An 18414-nucleotide genomic window follows, 5' to 3' on the forward strand; every position below is an offset into this window, starting at 1 on the left:
GTCTCGCCTTCTCAATGACATCACACACTTCTTTAAAGACGCAATTAGGGCGATTTTTGTTTATGCTGTAGTTTCCGTAAGTCTGCTGCTAGTTACGCCTTTTCATTGACATCACACGCTTTATTAAAGACGCCAATCATGATGATATTTGTTTATGCTGTAGTTTCTCGAAGAGGCTGTTTACACTTGGCATTAACATGCGCTTTCGTCGATCGGCTCACAAGTGGACGACGTTAATGCCAGGTGTAAACGGTGTTCAAAACGTTTTGAACGCGACCACTTTCAACCACATCCAGAGGTAGTCAAAACCACTTTCGATCGGATCGCTTTGGAGCTGCGGAACGCAATGTGGTTGAATGTGTTCGAACAGCCACACGCGACCGCCTTCTCTCCGCCCATTTATCTAATCTGAGGTATTAAACACAAATTTTACGTCTTTTTTTGACTTCTGGCGTGAACATACGGTGAACAGCGCTATTTGTAGCCTTTCATTGATAAAACTAGTGCGGGTGTTCTCCGTAGTTTCGTTTTGAAAGCGTGAAAGTTGCGCGATCCTATTTCATCAATTGCGCTGAAAATTCAGAGAAAGCTCTAACATACACACGTACAAAACTCTGTGCAGCATGTTTACTTGCTAAACAAGCAGTGGACTCCGACATAATATTAGTTTGCGTCCATATAAACTCATAATTACTCCCGCTCGCGTTTGAATGACAGCAGAGAGACTCGCCTTCCGTCTCACGGACCGTCCCCTCACAGTATTCAGGACAGAAGTGGTCAAAAGTGGACAAAAGAGACTGATTTAAATACCAGGTGTAAACGTAATGTGTCTCTCTCGTCCACTTGTGATCCGATCGATGAAAACACATCTTAAAGCAACACCAAAGAGTTTTTTTAACCTTAAAATAACGCTTCCAAAACAGTTTCAGTCATTCATCCACTCTAAACAGGGTGAACAGCACTTTCACATTCGCTTTGCAGCCCTCTATCGGCCAAAACCGCACTAAAGAAGTTTCCAAACGTCGGGTAGTGGTCCTGTAGTCCGAGTGAATACTACAAAAACTTGCTTTACGGCAGACCTACAATCCAATCAGAGCCAGCTATGCCGCAGTATTTATGACAGTGGGTAATGGACAATTACGCTTCTAACCTGTAGGGGGAGCAAAGAGCCAAAACTCTTTGGTGTTGCTTTAATAACAAGTGTAAACAGCCCCGAAGTCAGTCACTAGTCCCGCCTTCTCAATGACATCACACACTTCGTTAAAGACGGCAATCATGGCGATATTTGTTTATGCTGTAGTTTCCGGAAGTCAGGCGCTAGTCCCGCCTTCTTAATGACATCAAACACTTAGTTAAAGACTGCAATTGTGACGATATTGGTTTATGCTGTAGTTTCCGGAAGTCAGACGCTAGTCCCGCCTTCTCAGTGACATCACACACTTCATTAAGGACTGCAGTCGTTATACTATTTGTTTATGCTGTAGTTTCTGAAAGTCAGTCGCTAGTCCCGCCTTCTCAATGACATCACACACTTCGTTAAAGACGACAATTATGACGATATTTGTTTATGCTGTAGTTTCTGGAAGTCAGTCGCTAGTCCCGCCTTCTCAATGACATCACACACTTAGTTAAAGACGACAATCATGACGATATTTGTTTATGCTGTAGTTTCCGGAATTCAGTCGCTAGTCCCGCCTTCTCAATGACATCATACACTTTGTTAAAGACAGCAATCATGACGATATTTGTTTATGCTGTAGTTTCCGGAAGCCAGTCGCTAGTCCTGCCTTCTAAGTGACATCACACGCTTTGTTAAAGACTGCAATCGTGACGATATTTGTTTATGCTGTAGTTTCTGGAAGTCAGGCGCTAGTCCCGCCTTCTCAATGACATCACACACTTCCTTAAAGACTGCAATCGTGACGATATTTGTTTATGCTGTAGTTTCTGGAAGTCAGGCGCTAGTCCCGCCTTCTCAATGACATCACACACTTCATTAAAGACTGCAGTCATGATACTATTTGTTTATGCTGTAGTTTCTGGAAGTCAGTCGCTAGTCCTGCCTTCTCAATGACATCATACACTTAGTTAAAGACGACAATCATGACGATATTTGTTTATGCTGTAGTTTCCAGAAGTCAGTGCCTAGTCCCGCCTTCTCAGTGACATCACACGCTTTGTTAAAGACTGCAATCGTGACGATATTTGTTTATGCTGTAGTTTCTGGAAGTCAGGCGCTAGTCCCGCCTTCTCAATGACATCACACACTTAGTTAAAGACGACAATCATGACGATATTTGTTTATGCTGTAGTTTCCGGAATTCAGTCGCTAGTCCCGCCTTCTTAACTCTTTCACTGCCAGCGTTTTAAAAAAAAGTTGCCAGCCAGCGCCAGCGTTTTTCATGATTTTCACCAAAGTTTAATGCCTTCCAGAAAATGTTCTTCTTTAAATAAATAAACATACAATATAACAAATGAAAGAACAGACCCTCTGCTTTCAAAAAAAAAAAAACGTTTCATCCTACCTTTAGTGGTTCTTTTGCAATCAGCTTTTGAATATGGGTAGGTTTTTGCAAAAACACCATATTTTGTAGCCTGGGTGCCAGCCGATCTTAGCCCCGCCCACAACATTTTGAGGAACGGGAAGATCGGTCTGGAGTTTCACCGTTGAGTTGCTACTATGCTCGACCCAAAGCTGGTCGAACCAATCAAATTGTCAGGGCGGGCTTTATATGATGATGGACAGATGATCAGTAACGTAAATCAACCACGTCACCAAAGAGCGCGTGTGTTGAATCTGTTGTTTACAACGAAATGGCTGCCGCGGTAGAAATCAGATGTGTGGACTCTGACATTGAGTCTGTTCTAAAAGATATCGACAGAGCATTGATTTTAAAAGAGGAACAGAGAAACGCGAGCAAGGCATTTGTTGATGTTTTTGCCGTCCTACGGGATTCGACAAAAGTTGTCGCACTTATGAAAGATCAAGTTAAAGAAGCAACTAAAATGGGTATCACGGCGATGCAACTCGGTGTGCACGACGAGATGGATATAACAAGCAAACGTAATGGGTATCGTCGTGGATGAAGTTCAACTAATGTACAAATGGTAAGAGATAGTCTTACTGTATGACTTAATGTGATATAAATGAAATGTTGTAAACATAGTAGGTGTTGATGTACGTTCGCAAACTCAGACTTGTAGTGTGTGTCGTAGCGAAATAACTAGCAGTTCGGTCAAGCTGCAAATACGTCATTTCAACATACGTCTCACACCCCGTTGCTCTGATTGGTCGTAGGTCTATCCAATTGAGTGCAGAGGCATTTTTCGGTTGAGACACGCCTCATAATTATAGCTCAATGGAGCGGTATCAGACTCAAATTCTGACTAGAATTGAGTATGACAACGTCAGGCTACATATTTTGAGCAAAAAGCAAAAATAATTCCATTTTTGTGACGGACTTTTCATAGAGATCCCATTCAGAGCGATCTTTAAAACAGACACGGACATGCAGCAGCTTGCCATAGGGCAATACTTCCGGTTTTAAAAAGTTGCGGAAGGGCGCCACCTGGTGGATAATAGCGGTATTACGGAAAGACGGAAAATCTCGTCATTGGCGGGGAAGCGTTTTCTCTTAATTGACGAGATATCTCGTCAATGGCGGGGAAAGAGTTAATGACATCACACACTTAGTTAAAGATGACAATCATGACGATATTTGTTTATGCTGTAGTTTTCGGAAGTCAGTCGCTAATCCCGCCTTCTCAATGACATCACACACTTCGTAAAAGATGGAAAACAATGATTGGTCAGAAAGGAACATGTAGTCTAAAGTGTCTTTTTTGTTTACAACACTTAGGAGTGAAATCTGACAGTAACTATCGTAAAATGTGTAGTCTAAATGACCTCCTTTATGATTGGCTAACCTCTTCACCGAATCTGTAATTTGTTCCCTCATTTGGCATAAATAACACTCAGCATGTCTCTATGTGGAAGTCAGTGGAGGTGATATAGCAGTAACGGAAATAGCTTGTAATGTTAATTTCAGAAGGCCACAGGTTAATAAACGAGTGAGTTATTTATGGAGGCACTAATGAACTGCTGTTCTCTCTTTGCTTCCTGTGGTGTGTCAGGATGGAAGACTACTACAATCTATCTGCCCTCCGCTCGTATTACCATCAGCTTCCAGAAGGGGGAGCCCTGCCAGCCTTGCACCCCTCTACTGTTCACCTGCCAGTGCCGGGCGTCTTTTACCCTGGTGACATCGCACACCAGTCGCTCTCAGCCCTACACTCGGAGAGGTGAATATGTAGCCACACACGCTTTTTTTAATGAATAATGAATAATTATAGTGTTTCAAAGCCACTAGGTTATTTACGCAAAAAAAAAAAAGAAATATTGATGTGATATCTGTGGCTTTTAAGTAAAGATGACAGAATTGTAATTTTGGGGGAAACTATCCCTTTAAGGCATTTTTGCCCTATTCTTAAAATAGGAACGTAAAAAATAAGCTTTGGCTACCTAGGATTCTTTACTACATAGGGTTAAATAATGAACAGATTAAAAAGATTATTATTATACTGTTATTATATATTAAAGGGATCTCATGCTCATGGGAATCTTAGAAATATCAGAGAGTTATAAAAATAGCGATTAACATATGGCAGTTAGCGTTGGAGCTTCACGCTTGCTCCATTCATCTATGTTGTGCTCTCATGTGGGTTATTATGAAGCTTACGTACTCTAGTTTAAAAGGAGTTAAGTGTCTGTATGTGTCCCTGAACATTGTCTGTTCACATTTTGTATAAAGAAATGTATACTTGGTCTACGCATAATTGGATAGCTAAAACACATTTTTAGGTTAAAAACCATTTATGCCACCCATAAAGCGCATTACAACAACAAGGTCATGGGTTGGAATTCCTAGGGAGCACATGGGTTGATAAAAATACCCAGTACTATAATTCGCTTTTAAATGAAAACATATACGCGTGCCACCTTGACTCGCTGTGCTCTTCATGCTCCGTACCAAACATCATCAACACTCCCTTGTGTTCTCGCTGAGTGTATTCACTTTTGTTCCTGTCGAGAGTGTTGCATCTCACACCATTTGTGCATGCGTGTGTGTTTCGACCCTCCACAGGCTGCAGATGGAAGAAGATCTTCGCCAGCAGGAGAGAGAAAGGGAACGAGATAAAGAGAGAACGCGTGAAATCGAACGGGAGCGGCAGTGGGAGCGCGAGGTGCAGAGGGACAAGGAGAGAGAGAGAGAGACCGGACGAGAGATCGAGATTAAAAAAGAGAGGGCGAGAGAGATCCAGGCAGTCAAGGCGATGGAGAGTCGCCACCTGAGCCACGAGCCCCACGCGAACCAACGCTCAATCTCTCACGGGAACTCTCACTCGCTGTCTCATCCGTATTCGCACCGGCAGCCGGTGAAGGACAGAGCCAAGCTGGAGGACAGACTCGCTGGTAATAAAACGGGTATGTTTGCACGCTGCGATCTGGAGAGCACAATATTCATGATGCACTTATTCACCCACATAGGAAAATTCTGACTTGAATCGCCCAAACATTTTTGCAAAGACATCTTAGGACCGTAAAAGTTATCATATGACATCTTGGTCAACTTTGTGCATGGAAAAAGTTTAAATAAAAGTCCAATTTCATCTGCAGCGTGCGCTATTTGAAGTAACCTCTATTTCCATTGCTAAAGGTTATTGGTAATCACTGAGCAATTAAAAAAATAAAGTAGTCTGATGAATCATGCTGCTGTTAAACAAATTTGTTTGTTTTGTAATTGTACAAGCAGAAAAAGTCACATGGTTTGTTTCGCATACTAGTACAGCAACCCAGGAATGAGGATGTTCAGGTGAAACCTGTGATCCGGTATAATAACGCCCATGTACCTCATAAAACTCTTTTTTATTTTAGGATCAATTATATTCACTTCCTTCTCGTCATTTAATTTATATCTTTGAACCTTTATCGAAAGTTCACAAAGTGCTCAATAGAAATCCACACCCTTTATCTGTTAAACTATTCTTCTTCTTCTCTTGTGAAAATATTCAACCACACAGTCGAGAACTGTTTATATAACAACTATAACATAACATAACATAACTTAAAGTTTTTAATTTTTTGTTTATTAAATAACACAAATGTAAATTTTGGAATTATGCTTTGACAACGAAAACTAAAATAAATATAAATTATATTTTATTATAACACGGCTCATTGGAATGCTTGATTCTGATTGGCCAGGTTTGTTATTCCCAGATAACAACCGCTTAAAACACAGTAATCCGGATGCTGCAAATCATTTTGACAGATACAGTTTAATATTACACAGAAATTAAATATAATAAATATGTCTTTTAATAACGTAAATTACATTATATTTGATTAAACCAAATAGTGTGATTATACCAAATAGTGTAGTCTTATCTTAAAACTGAAAGTAAACTGGTTTTCCTCGTGGAAGGTCTGCATTCTTTAAAATGAGCAAATAAAATATTTTCAAATTAATATTTAACGTTTCTTACATTACTTGTGACGTAAATAGCTGTATAATAAGCGGGATAATGTACATGCAGCAAATAAGTCCCTTCAGTGCAAAAGTCTTAGGCCACCATGACACCATTAGATTTTTTGTCTTTGCAAAGGTATTGTGATCATATATATACAGTACTGTGCAAAAGTATTAGGCCCCCACCACCTTGTTTTTTTTTTTTTTAGTTTTAATGGCCTTGTAATGGTTTATTTTTCAATCTATTTTATTAAGATACAAACAGAAAATACAGGAAATATGTACAAAAAAATTTAAAATTACATTTTCAGGACGAAATGTCTTCTTTAGGCATTGCCGGTGTTTAGTGTGACCTCTTTTGGCACTAAACACATCTTGAGCTTTATTTAAGGAGACTGAAGTCCTGAAGTCATTTGATTAAAATAAGAAATTAGGATTTAATTTTATTTAGGTTTAAGAGATCCTGCAGTTGCCTGCTATTGCTCAAGCGGAAGGGGAATTTATCCTAGCAACATCAGTTTACTTTTTTTATACAGTTTTTAATACTATATACACATTTCCTGTATTTTCTGGATGTATTCTATTAAAAAGACTGATAAACAATTATATATGATCACTTTACATTGCAAAAACAACAAATCTAATAGGCTTTATGCCCAGCTGCACTACTTGCTGAACTTCAGCCAGCTCCTTGTTTCCTGTCTGCCATTATTGGACAAACTGATTAATCCAGGTCTGTCTGATTATTGTTGTTGTGACTACTGAGGTCAGGCACACCTGGATTAATCAGTTTGTCCAATAATGGAAGACAGGAAACAAGGAGCTGGCTAAAGTTCAGGAAGTAGCGCATCTGGGCATAAAGCTTATTGTGGCAAGACTTTTGCACAGTACTGTAGTTATTTTCTCAGTTTCATAGTTAGAATACAAGCAGAAAATACAGGTAACAGTATAAAGTAGTGTAAGTTGATATGTCAAGTATTTAGGGTAAACTCTTCTTCTACTTGAGCAATAGCAGGAAACTGCAGGATCTCTTAAACCTATATGAAATTAAATCCTAATTTCTAATTTTAATCGAATGACTTCAGGACTTCAGTCTTCTCAAGATGTGTTTCATGCCAAGAGAGGTCACACTAAATACTCAGGGTTCCCACCACGGGTCATGGAATTTCGGAATATCATGGACCTTTTCCACACATTGAAAGTCAGGGATTTTTTTACCAAATCATGGAATATCAGGGATTTTTGTTTGTTGCTTAAAATTTTAGTTTCCATTTATCAAAATGCAATATGTTTGTTAACTTGTGATGTAAGGAATATCGTTTCCAGGTCCAAGCCTCCGCTAACCACAATTTAAACTGCTGTTTATTGCCACTGTTTATTAATTGCATGCATTTTAAGCTACATTTTTATTAACTCCGGTGTACACTACATTATCCAGGCTCGCAGCATCCCGGACATAAACATTCAGCTTTATAGTCAGTCACTTATAGATTTATAGTGGGAACTCTGAATACTGACTGATGCCTGAAGAAGACATTTAGTTTTAATAAAAAAAGAGAAAAAATAAATATAGATGGACATTAAAACTTTGCTAAAACAACAAAGCTGGTGGTGGTGGTGGTGGCCTAAGACGTTGCACAGTACTGTATTTCTGGGATAACAACTCTGCCTATACTGTACATTAACCCTTACTTATCTTTACCCTTTGCTTATAATTTGTTAAAATGTCAAGTTTGCATCTATTCTGGACTCTTAAGTGGCTGCTTTTTCATCTTTACATCATCTAAGTTATCTATTATTTTGTTATGTTGGCACAACGTAATAATTTCAGACTTTCACATCTATACCCAAAATTTCAATCAAGTGACCCTAAACCTTTGACGGGTTTCCAATAAACGTAAACCTCTTTTATCTGTTTCCAGACAAAGCCAAAGAAACGTCATTGCTCATGCATCAGCCTGGTCCATACCCATCCTCAGGAGGTCCACCTTCCATCTCCGCCTCAGGGGTCCAGTTTGGATCAGGTTCTGGAAAAGCCCATCAGTCCATGGTAACTCCCATGAGGCCTCAGCGACATGAAGAAGAGGACAGGTGGCTGGCCAGACCGAGACCTCTTAAGGTGGAGAAGTTGGATCGACAGGTGCCGTCAGAGTTTCATCAGCAAGGGAAGGAGAAGCATTTGGATCTCAGTCGGCCCACAGAACCAACAGAACCACACAGAGAACTACAAAGGTGGGTGATAATGTTTTGTATCTTGATTGATTTAATAGTTCTATTATCAGTATGCCTTATTTTATTGGTTTGAACCACAAAACATGTGATGTCCATTTCAGTAGACGCAGGCTCTAAATGGGTTAAAAAAATTGGGAAAACAGCATTGTTTTGGTGCCTTAGTTAATGCACAACCTGTTCCTGTAGATCAATCGGTAGCGCAATGCATTAGCAAAACAAAGGTCATGAGTTTGAGCCCTAACGCTGTGGATTAAAGCGTCTGTAAAGTGTTTTTTGCTGTTAATCAAGCTTAGTCCATTATAAGATGTCTTGTGGTGTCATGAGATGTTTGAGGTCATCGTGACATCATGACACCTCAAAGATTGATTTCTCAGGAAAGGAAGGCACTCCCAGAAGTCAATACCAAACACTGACTGTGTAAACGTAGCCAATGTGTATCAGCATACTGCCCTCTTCTGGTGCTTTAACAGAAATTTTTTTTCCACATCAGGTACGGCACACACTATAATGACGTAGGTGTCCGAGACCTACCTCCACCACTGGGGGCACCACCACCTCTAATATCCCCGAAACCTCCGCCTCGAGACCACCGCCCATCCCCTCCCACTGCCAGTACTCTTTGGAACCCCGTATCCCTTATCAGCTCCGATCGGCCCCTGTCCCACATCCATCCCTTCTCAGCCCATAACAAACCGAAACCCCCCGAAGATGAGCCCAGGCAGCAAAGCGGCTCCGAAAAGAACTCATCCATGCAGGTGAACAATCTCATTGATTCTGGTAAATACCTGGCAGAGCTGGAGAAGTCCACCAGAAGCTTTTTGAGCCATCAGAGGACCTTCTTCTCTCAATCTGGACCTGGAGACCACAGGCAAACCCAAGGGCCAGGTTCTCAAGGGCCGGCGGTGGAAAGGTCAGACCCTATGATGGTGTATGACCAGGCTCTTCATCAGCACAGGAGGCTGGTCAGCAAGCTAGACATGGAGGAAAGAAAACGCAGAGAAGCTAGAGAAAAAGGTATGTTGGATATTGAAAGTATAAAGGATATTACATATATGCAGTGGTTGATCTTTAAACGATGGCTCACACTGTCGACACGGGGGGGGGGTCACAAGATCAAAATGATTAAAATATTGCAATAACTTAATATAACTTAATTATTTTAACGGATCAAAAAGGTATGCACAGAAGCAGATAGTGGGGATAAAGGGAAAGTGATGCTCAGATTTTTAAACATGGAATAGTTTGGGATGAATCCATCCATCTTTCATGTTGTGTTTAATTGACTACAATCTTCTTGTTTCAGGTTATTATTATGAATTGGATGACTCCTACGATGAGAGTGATGAAGAAGAGGTTCGATCCCACCTGCGAAGAGTTGCTCAGCAACCTCCTCTTAAACTGGATGCATCTAAAGAGGTAGAGCATTTTCGATTTTTATAATTACCCATGTAGACACATTTGGTTAAAAGATAACTGGATGGTCCCTTCCTGAACGGTTTATTAACTCTTTTCCTGCCAATGACGAGTTTTTCCGGCAATCCATATTTATGCTATTATCCACCAGGTGGCACTCTTACTAAACTTATAAAACACAAGCATCCTCTAAGGCCAAAACAGTTAAAACTTCGTGTAGGTTTTGATCATCGCTCTGAATCTGATCTCTATCAAAAGTCCTTCACAAAAATGCAATTATCTCAGCTTTTTGCTCCAAATTTTGTATTTTTGAATAAACCAACCCATATTTGAGAAGTGATAAAAGAGAACAAATAAAGGTAGGATGAAACTTTTTTGAAAGCAGAGGGTCTGTTCTTTCATATATTGTATGTTTATATATTTAAAGAGGGACTTTTTTTTGAAGGCATTAAACTTTTGTAAAACTCATCATAAAAAATGCTGACGCTGGTAACTTTTCTAAAAATGCTGGCGGGAAAGAGTTAAAGGGATAGTTCACCCCAAAATGAAAATTCTGTCATTCATTATTTACCCTCATGTTGTTACAAACTTGCATTAATGTCTTTGTTCTGCTGAACACGAAGGAAGATATTTGTTTTGAACACTGCAAAAAATGATTTTCAAGAAAAGAATTCTTGGTATTTTTGTCTTGTTTTCAGTAAAAATATCTAAAAATTCTTAAATTAAGATGCTTTTTCTTGATGCGCAAAATGACCCAAGAAAATAAGTGAACAATCTCAAAACAAATTTAAGTGATTTTGTGCATAAAACAAGCAAAAAAATCTGCCAATGTGGTAAGCAATTTGTTAAAAAAATCTGCCAGTGGGGTAAGCAAAAAAATCAAAAAAATCTTGAAAATTTTTCTTAAACACTAAATTCAAGAAAAATTCAAGAAAAATTTGCTTACCACATTGGCAGATTTTTTTGCTTGTTTTATGCACAAAATCACTTAAATTCGATATTTTTGGTCTAAAAACTAGACTTATTTTCTTGGGTCTTTTTGCTCATTAAGAAAAAGCATTTTCATTTAAGAATTTTTAGAAATTTTACTGAAAACAAGACAAAAATACTAATAATTTTTTTCTTGAAAATCATTATTTTGCAGTGAAGCAGGAAAAAGAAGCACCATTAACTTCCATAGTAGGAAAATACTACTATGGAAGTCAATAGTGCTCAAACTATTGCTCAAAATATCTTTCTTTGTTTTTAGCAAAACTAAGAAATTAAAACAGGTTTGTAACATTTTTATTTTTGGGCAAACTATTTAATATTTTTTAGGATTTGGAAAATCCAGTATAAATAATTGCATTTCTAATGCAAAGTATCCGACTACCATTATGCTCTTATAAAGTTTTTTTTACAACTTCTGTCTTATAGTTTTTATTTATGTATTTACCAGACACTTCTTTCAAAGCAAGGACTGTATTAGAACCAATATACCTATTTTTTATTCATATTCGTGTTACCTGGGATTGAACCCATGGCCTTTTGCCCTGCTAATGCAACGCTCCACTCTTTGAGCTACATATACAGGATAAGCCCTTCATCATTTTCCTCTCTCTACAGAAAATGGAGTTTCTGAATTCGTTTGGACTGGCCACTCTCTCCAAGCGAGATGAGCTCCTGGAGAAGAAGAGGAAGAGGAGACGAAGACTCATGCAGGAGAGAAGCCCATCGCCTCCATCGGTGCAGAACAAAAGGAAGACCCCCTCTCCTCCCCAGCCTCCGCTCACCACACGTTTCACTCCTGAGGAGATGGACAACACTGCTGAACTTGAGGACAAGAAACAGTTCCTCAGCATGTTTAGCCTGAACCACATTAGCGTGGAGGAGAGAAGAGGTACGTACACATCCAGAAACCTTCAAATACTGTCACACATCCAGTTTCCATCCGGTGGAAAATTTCCCAGCATGTGTACATTAAGTTAATATCTGTTGTCTATGTGCATTAAAATAAGTTCTTGGTTTTTCTCAGAAAATGAGAAGATCGTAACCTTGCTGGAAGCTATTAAGCAGAAAAACGTAACGCTGGACACAATGAGATACGCTTCCGATACATCCTGTTCCAGCCCATCAGGTAAGCAAATACAAGTTTTCAAGTAGCAATGCTCACGTCTTTGTTGTTTTTATCTGTTGTAATCTTGACTGACTATACTGACATCCGTGTTTTATTGTACAGCTTCTTCACCCAGTCAGTCAACTAGTAATGGTCATCCTGAACTCGTGAATCGTTCACCTGACAAACTTCGACTTGAGGACCCTCCACCGCTTGCCCCTCTTAATGCTCAAAACCAATCCAAGGAGGCGTCCCCCATCAGAAGGGTTCCAAGCCTGCAGGCCAGCGCTCTCCCGCCCCTCGCCCGACCGAAGGATCACCCTTCTGGGCTGAATGGTGTGAATGGCAGCCTCAGGATGTGGGAGAACATAAACCCAGAGGAGTTTGCTCAGCACTTTCATCAGTCTGTACTGCAGTCCACTCAAATACCACAACAGAAACAGAAAGGTGAGACGGAGTCCATGGCTTTTGTTTAGACAAACCCAAAACCTTTTTTTCCTTTTATAATAAACCAAAAAGTTTGATCACCAAATTGGATTTGTGCTCAGTGCGTTTTTTTGTATGCATTTTCCAGCAGGTGCCAATGTAGGTGCCAATGAGCAGTTTGACAATGCAACACATCCGCCTCCAGGCCTCCAGAGGGCAGTCAACAAGCTTCCTCAAACGCACACCAATGGCCACTCCAGCCATATGCCAACCCGCCATGAATCTCCAGGTGTGAGGCAGGACCTTTCAGCCGAAGAGGGTGTCAGTACAGATGAGGATGATGAAGAGGAGTCTTTCAGTCCCAAGTGGAAAGGAATTGAAGCGATATTTGAAGCATATGAGGAGTATATGGAAGGTGAGTTTAGGGTAATTTATGAGAACAATATATCCCGAAACGAAAACGCGAGGTCCGACCCAATCGCGTTTAAAAGTTTCAGTTTTGCCTCGAATACAGGTTGAGTATAATATTTGTGGCCTTTGGTAAATTAAAGGGACTCCACTTTTTTGAAAATATGCTCATTTTCCAGCTCCCCTAGAGTTAAAAATTAGATTTTTACTGTTTTGGAATTCATTCATGTGATCTCCAGGTCTGGTAGTACCACTTTTAGCATAGCTTAGCACAATCCATTGAATCTGATTAGACCATTAGCATCGTGCTCAAAAATAACCAAAGAGTTTCGATATTTTTCCTATTTAAAACTTGACTCTTCTGTAGTTACATTGTGTACTAAGACCGACAGAAAATTAAAAGTTCTGATTTCCTAGGCAGATATGGCTAGGAACTATACTCTCATTTTACAAGATGTAACTACAGAAGAGTCAAGTTTTAAATAGGAATCATATCAAAAATATCAAAACCCGCATTTGCGCGATGCAAATGGTCTAATCAGATTCAATGTATTGTGCTAAGCTATGCTAAAAGTGGTAATGCCAGACTGGAGATCGGCTAAATGGATTCCAAAACGGTAAGAATGAAATGTTTAACTCTATGGGGGCTGGAAAATTAGCATATTTTGAAAAAAAGTGGAGTGTCCCTTTAAAATGAATGTGTTTTTGCCAAACGGACCCAAGAAGACCCAAACTGTCTCGCGTGTGTGCATCAAGTCTTTTTCCAACCCCTCCTCTGTTTGCCAAGAGCGCTTGCAACATTGGGTGGCTGCCGGTAGGTTTATTTTCGTTGAGCCAGACCTGTCAATCAATTTTAAATGCACATTTTAGCGGTTACCTTGGTGTGATCATCTGCAGACTGCACACACGCCGGTGCCGTTTACATTCGCGTCCAGTCGGGAGAAATTGCCACTGGGTCGGACTCTGGTTTAATTTTCTCGGGTTTGTCTCGGGTCGGGTCTTTCTTTTCTTAAAAAATTTTTTATGCACGTCGGGTTCAGTTAAAAAGTGATTCCGGTCATTTCCGGGTCGGGCACATTTCTTGTACCAGAGAAGACCTCTTTGAGACCTATTGGAGAAAAATTTCTGCATTCTTTTGATAATTATTATATTGTTTTATTATTCGGCCAAACTAAATTTTTAAGCATCGATGAATTGCATTGATGGTTCTTCTTGGCTACTTTTATTTTTTTGTGGTTGCGAAAATAGCTTTGCTCTAAGTGTGACAGTTACGTTTCTGCTTCATCGTATTGTATTATTCACATGTTTTTTCTTCCTGCCTGTCTCTCAGAGAGAGGTTTGGAGAATCAGGTTCTTCAAAGCGAGTGTAGACGACTAGAGACGCAGCATTACAATCTCACGCTGACAGCCGAGCAGCTTTCTCAGAGCATGAGGGTAAGCGATGCAATGCATATAACAGCTTGGCGAGGAGGTCACAATTGATGAAAAAGATTTGCTTCCCGGATTCTGATTCGCTTCGATAAACCACGGCCATCTAAGCGAATCAGAATCCGGGAAGCGAATCGGTTTTATAAATTGCATTATATAACCAAATCACAATTAGCCATTAAAATACTCATATCCCATTAATCACTCTTGTACAATCTATAATAATATCTTTATTCTCTCTCATTTAGGATCTGATGGCACAAAAGCACAATCTGGCACTAAAGAGAGATCGCATGCAGGCCGAATTAGAGCACTTGAAAAAATCCTTGGCAATGCCCCTGTTTCATTGGCACAGGGGCTACTACAAGGGACCCTCACCCAGGTGACCTTCCTAAATTATGATGGACCACTGAAACTGATTGACAGTGAGGATGAGGAAGAATATGTACAAGACAAAGCTATTGGTGATTGTCTGGTGCCAGTGTTTGATGCCTCACTGTGATGTTCTGCACTTGAAACTCTACCACCAGAAACAGGATCATCTGACTTTAAACTAAACAGCCACCTGAGGACCATAAATATCCATTACTTGACTCATACAAGTCTGACAGAGGATGTTAAAAGACCAATGCCAATATAAATGAAGAAATAATTGCATTTGGTGGCATCGCCTGCTTACATGCAATTCTCTCATACCCTATGGAAGGGATGAGTAGCTAATATGTTTTTCCATATATATTCACTTAAAATATTTTAATATTTATACAGTTTCTTAAAGGAATGTGATTGTGTAAAACATTGTCAAAATCACATTTTATGTTTTTATTTTAATGTTTAATTATAAAAGGCCTGTATTTGGAAATTAAATAATGCTTTTTTTGTGAAAGGGGAAATGGGGTACTGCTGGTCAGAATGTTGAAAATATGTGGAGGAATATTTGGGTTTGTTACGTTGGAAATATTACAACCATTTGGTTTAATCTATTAATAAGGATGTTGTCTAGCACTATTTACCAGTTTTTTTATTCACTTTAGCATTAATCACAACTAAAGTTTAATCCCATGAATACAGAAATAGGCACTAAAATAAACATGGGGTAACACTGTATAATAACTATTATAACATAGATGTTAATGTATTTTAATGTAATAATGCTTGTTACACTTTTTTATGAAAATTATTATCTTTATGTATTTGTTATTTGGCCAAGATTATTATACTGTCAGCCTAGCTGCCATAGATACAGGTTGTGCATTTGTATACTTGGATATTAGTGCCACAAAACATTTTCTCCAGCAGCACCTACTGTAAAAACCCAAAAGAGCCCAAACAAACTATTTATAATTCAACTTCATCATGAAATGTTGAAATGTCCAATGCCACAGGTGAAGAACACAATGAATTTCCACTTTATTTGTAATTTAAGGACATGAAGGCCTTGTAGTTAGTATTGCAACTTTATGATGTTTAAAAAAAGGATGAAGTATGGAAATTTATCTATTTGTAGTTAATAAAAAGGAACTGCCATAAATGGTTGTGGCAAACAAAACAATGTAAAAAATAAAACTGTGAAATGTTTTAGTTGTCATTTTTAGTGGAATGAAATGTAAGTTAATATATTATTTGTTGAAAGTAGAAATACTTATTTATATTGGTATCACTGCTGAAGAGGTCGAGTTTGAAATGTTCTTATTTCTTGCCATATTTTGTCTACAAAAACAAGGTCTGTTTGAGAAAGTAAAACATGGTTTAGCTAAGATAACATGATCTTTCAGTTGTTTCTTTATCTTATTTGAATAAAAAAGAAAATGTAAATTCAAGTTCTGTCTGCCTACTTCAGGAGTCACTCAGTTTTTGTCAATTAAATGTATGTATTTATTTGATCATTTATGTTTTGGTTAAATATTATGTATATTTATACCACAGGGCTGTTGAATGCTTTATTCTGATTGGTTGATAAGCATCTTACAGAGACATCTACATTAAGGGGCTTTGCTGTTAATTTAGTCACACCCTGCCCTTCCAGAATAACTTGTAAGTCCACAGATGCCTTCACTTTGAAAGTCAAAAATGGATAAAGGCCACACAAAATTAAGCTATTACACGGATATTAATTTTGTGTTGCATAGATCAGCTTTTTGACCCCAAAATGGGCCCTATGAACTTTGAATCACCAAGGATCATGGTAATATTTACTGTTCTACTAAAGACAAAAATGTCACATCTTGGATGAACTGAGGACAAGCTAATTTTAATTTTTGGTGAAGGTTCCCTTTTATCAGGATCAAAATGAAACAGACATTTGATACACTGTAAAAAAAATGGATGCTGCCTTAAATGTTTACATTTATTCAAATTGGCTTTGCAAGTCATTTCAACTTTTGTTCAGCTCATAAACAAGTTCAAATCACTTAATTTGATAAGTGCAGTTAAAATAGTAAGTTTAATGTTTTGTAAAGCCAATTTAATTATACTTAAAATAAAAAACAATAGTTTTCTACAGATCCTCTAGATATTTTAGGCTTGTTCAACTTCATGCCGCAAGAATCGACGGTAGGATGACGTCAAAGTACCGCGAGAGAGATTCGCGAAATCATACGGAGGAGTTTGCTTTTAAATCGCTCTCGCGAATCTTTGACGTCATTCCGGCTGTCGGTTCTTGCTACGCCCCATGAAGTCGAACAAGCTTAATGTCTTTAGCTCTAAATGCTTGAAATTACTGCCCTCCAAAGGCTAAGTGCGGTTACTATATAAACATTGAAACTGAAAACAAATGCTCTTAAAATTTTTACATCACCCAGTCAAACATTTTCCTGCAATTTTGACACACTGGTGTCTCTGAAATGGGACCAAACTGAAGACATAAGAGATGTCAAAAAGAGTAATTGTGCCCAAATGTGTAGTAACTGCGCTTTGGCATTTTTAGGGACCTATACAAATTTAGATTGTGAGGTTGATCCTTAAATATGAACTTTCTGCAAAACTCTTATTTTAATGAATTTGGTGTTACACAGAGGAAATTTTAGTTACCGACTCTCTTTCAAACATTCCTCCTGCTTTACATTGTTTGCATTTATATAGCAGCAACATTTTTTATCACAAAGCATCTTTATCAACATTACCCAGTCTTCTTTATCTGGTTCAGCTGGTTTTTCAGGTCATTTAGATGTGTTTTGGTAAACAACGCCTTGGAAATACCGGAATTATGCAGCAATTGAGGTACAGACTTGCTTTTTGACCCGTCTCAAGTTGTCCACTCCAAGCATCACCTGGTAACAATAAATGCACTGTAAATCAAATTGGATAAAACATTTGCTAGATGCATAAACATACATAAGTTGACAAATGCAAGTACATATACTAGCCAACTGTACTGCTGTGTGATATGTGTGAAATTCAATTTAGTCTCTCTATTAATATGAGCTTTATGTAGGCTATGCACAGAAACAATTATTGAATATAAAAATATTGCGAATATTTTGTAAAAATGTTGTAAAGTAATATACACATTATATTACAATTTACCTATAATAATATGGTAAATTTCCTAAGGGTCTTACTTTTATAGTATATTTTTGATAGCTATCTGTGTACAGTACACCAGGAACGCGGACGTTTATCAACTACGCGTCTTTTTCGCGCTTATGTTTCCGCGTCGTTAACGGCAATACAAACTGTACAGATTTTTAAACTGCGTCTCGAAATGCGCAACCATTTCCATTTTTACTGGCCATCCCGTCCAGACTCTCGCCTACCTGGCTGTTTAAATCAAAGCTGAGGTGACCAGAACCAGCATCACATGACCTTGTATTCCCAATGCAGATATTCCAGTCAACAGTTTCTAGGTGGGTTTCACTTAATAATGAGTCGCTGCGCAGCCCA

At 38.7% G+C, this 18414-nt stretch overlaps 1 protein-coding gene and 1 long non-coding RNA gene across 4 annotated transcripts in view; one reads left to right on the forward strand and one right to left on the reverse strand.

Moving 5' to 3' along the window:
• The window catches only part of gse1a (Gse1 coiled-coil protein a), a 39915-nt gene extending 23563 nt beyond the window's left edge, over positions 1-16352 (forward strand). For 2 of the 3 annotated variants that reach the window (XM_065292174.1, XM_065292172.2), the window contains exons 6-16: positions 4135-4302; positions 5145-5485; positions 8453-8762; positions 9253-9776; positions 10066-10178; positions 11781-12054; positions 12190-12291; positions 12394-12717; positions 12845-13111; positions 14435-14538; positions 14781-16352. In XM_065292174.1, coding sequence (XP_065148246.1) covers positions 4135-4302; positions 5145-5485; positions 8453-8762; positions 9253-9776; positions 10066-10178; positions 11781-12054; positions 12190-12291; positions 12394-12717; positions 12845-13111; positions 14435-14538; positions 14781-14918 — 2665 coding nt within the window. In that variant the 3' untranslated portion in view covers positions 14919-16352. The remainder of the gene's footprint in view (positions 1-4134; positions 4303-5144; positions 5486-8452; positions 8763-9252; positions 9777-10065; positions 10179-11780; positions 12055-12189; positions 12292-12393; positions 12718-12844; positions 13112-14434; positions 14539-14780) is intronic. The other variant, XM_065292173.2, reaches the window with a different exon arrangement.
• Positions 1-18355, reverse strand: part of LOC135781594 (uncharacterized) — an 83259-nt gene extending 64904 nt beyond the window's left edge. Inside the window, exons 1-3 of the long non-coding RNA XR_010545180.2 lie at positions 18288-18355; positions 17655-17801; positions 9548-9733 (exon numbers count right to left, since the gene is read on the reverse strand). This is a non-coding gene — a long non-coding RNA (uncharacterized lncRNA). The remainder of the gene's footprint in view (positions 1-9547; positions 9734-17654; positions 17802-18287) is intronic.
• Positions 18356-18414: the final 59 nt, after the last annotated feature.

This window comes from Paramisgurnus dabryanus, chromosome 23, assembly GCF_030506205.2.
Source record: "Paramisgurnus dabryanus chromosome 23, PD_genome_1.1, whole genome shotgun sequence".
NCBI classification, from domain to species: Eukaryota; Metazoa; Chordata; class Actinopteri; order Cypriniformes; family Cobitidae; genus Paramisgurnus; species Paramisgurnus dabryanus.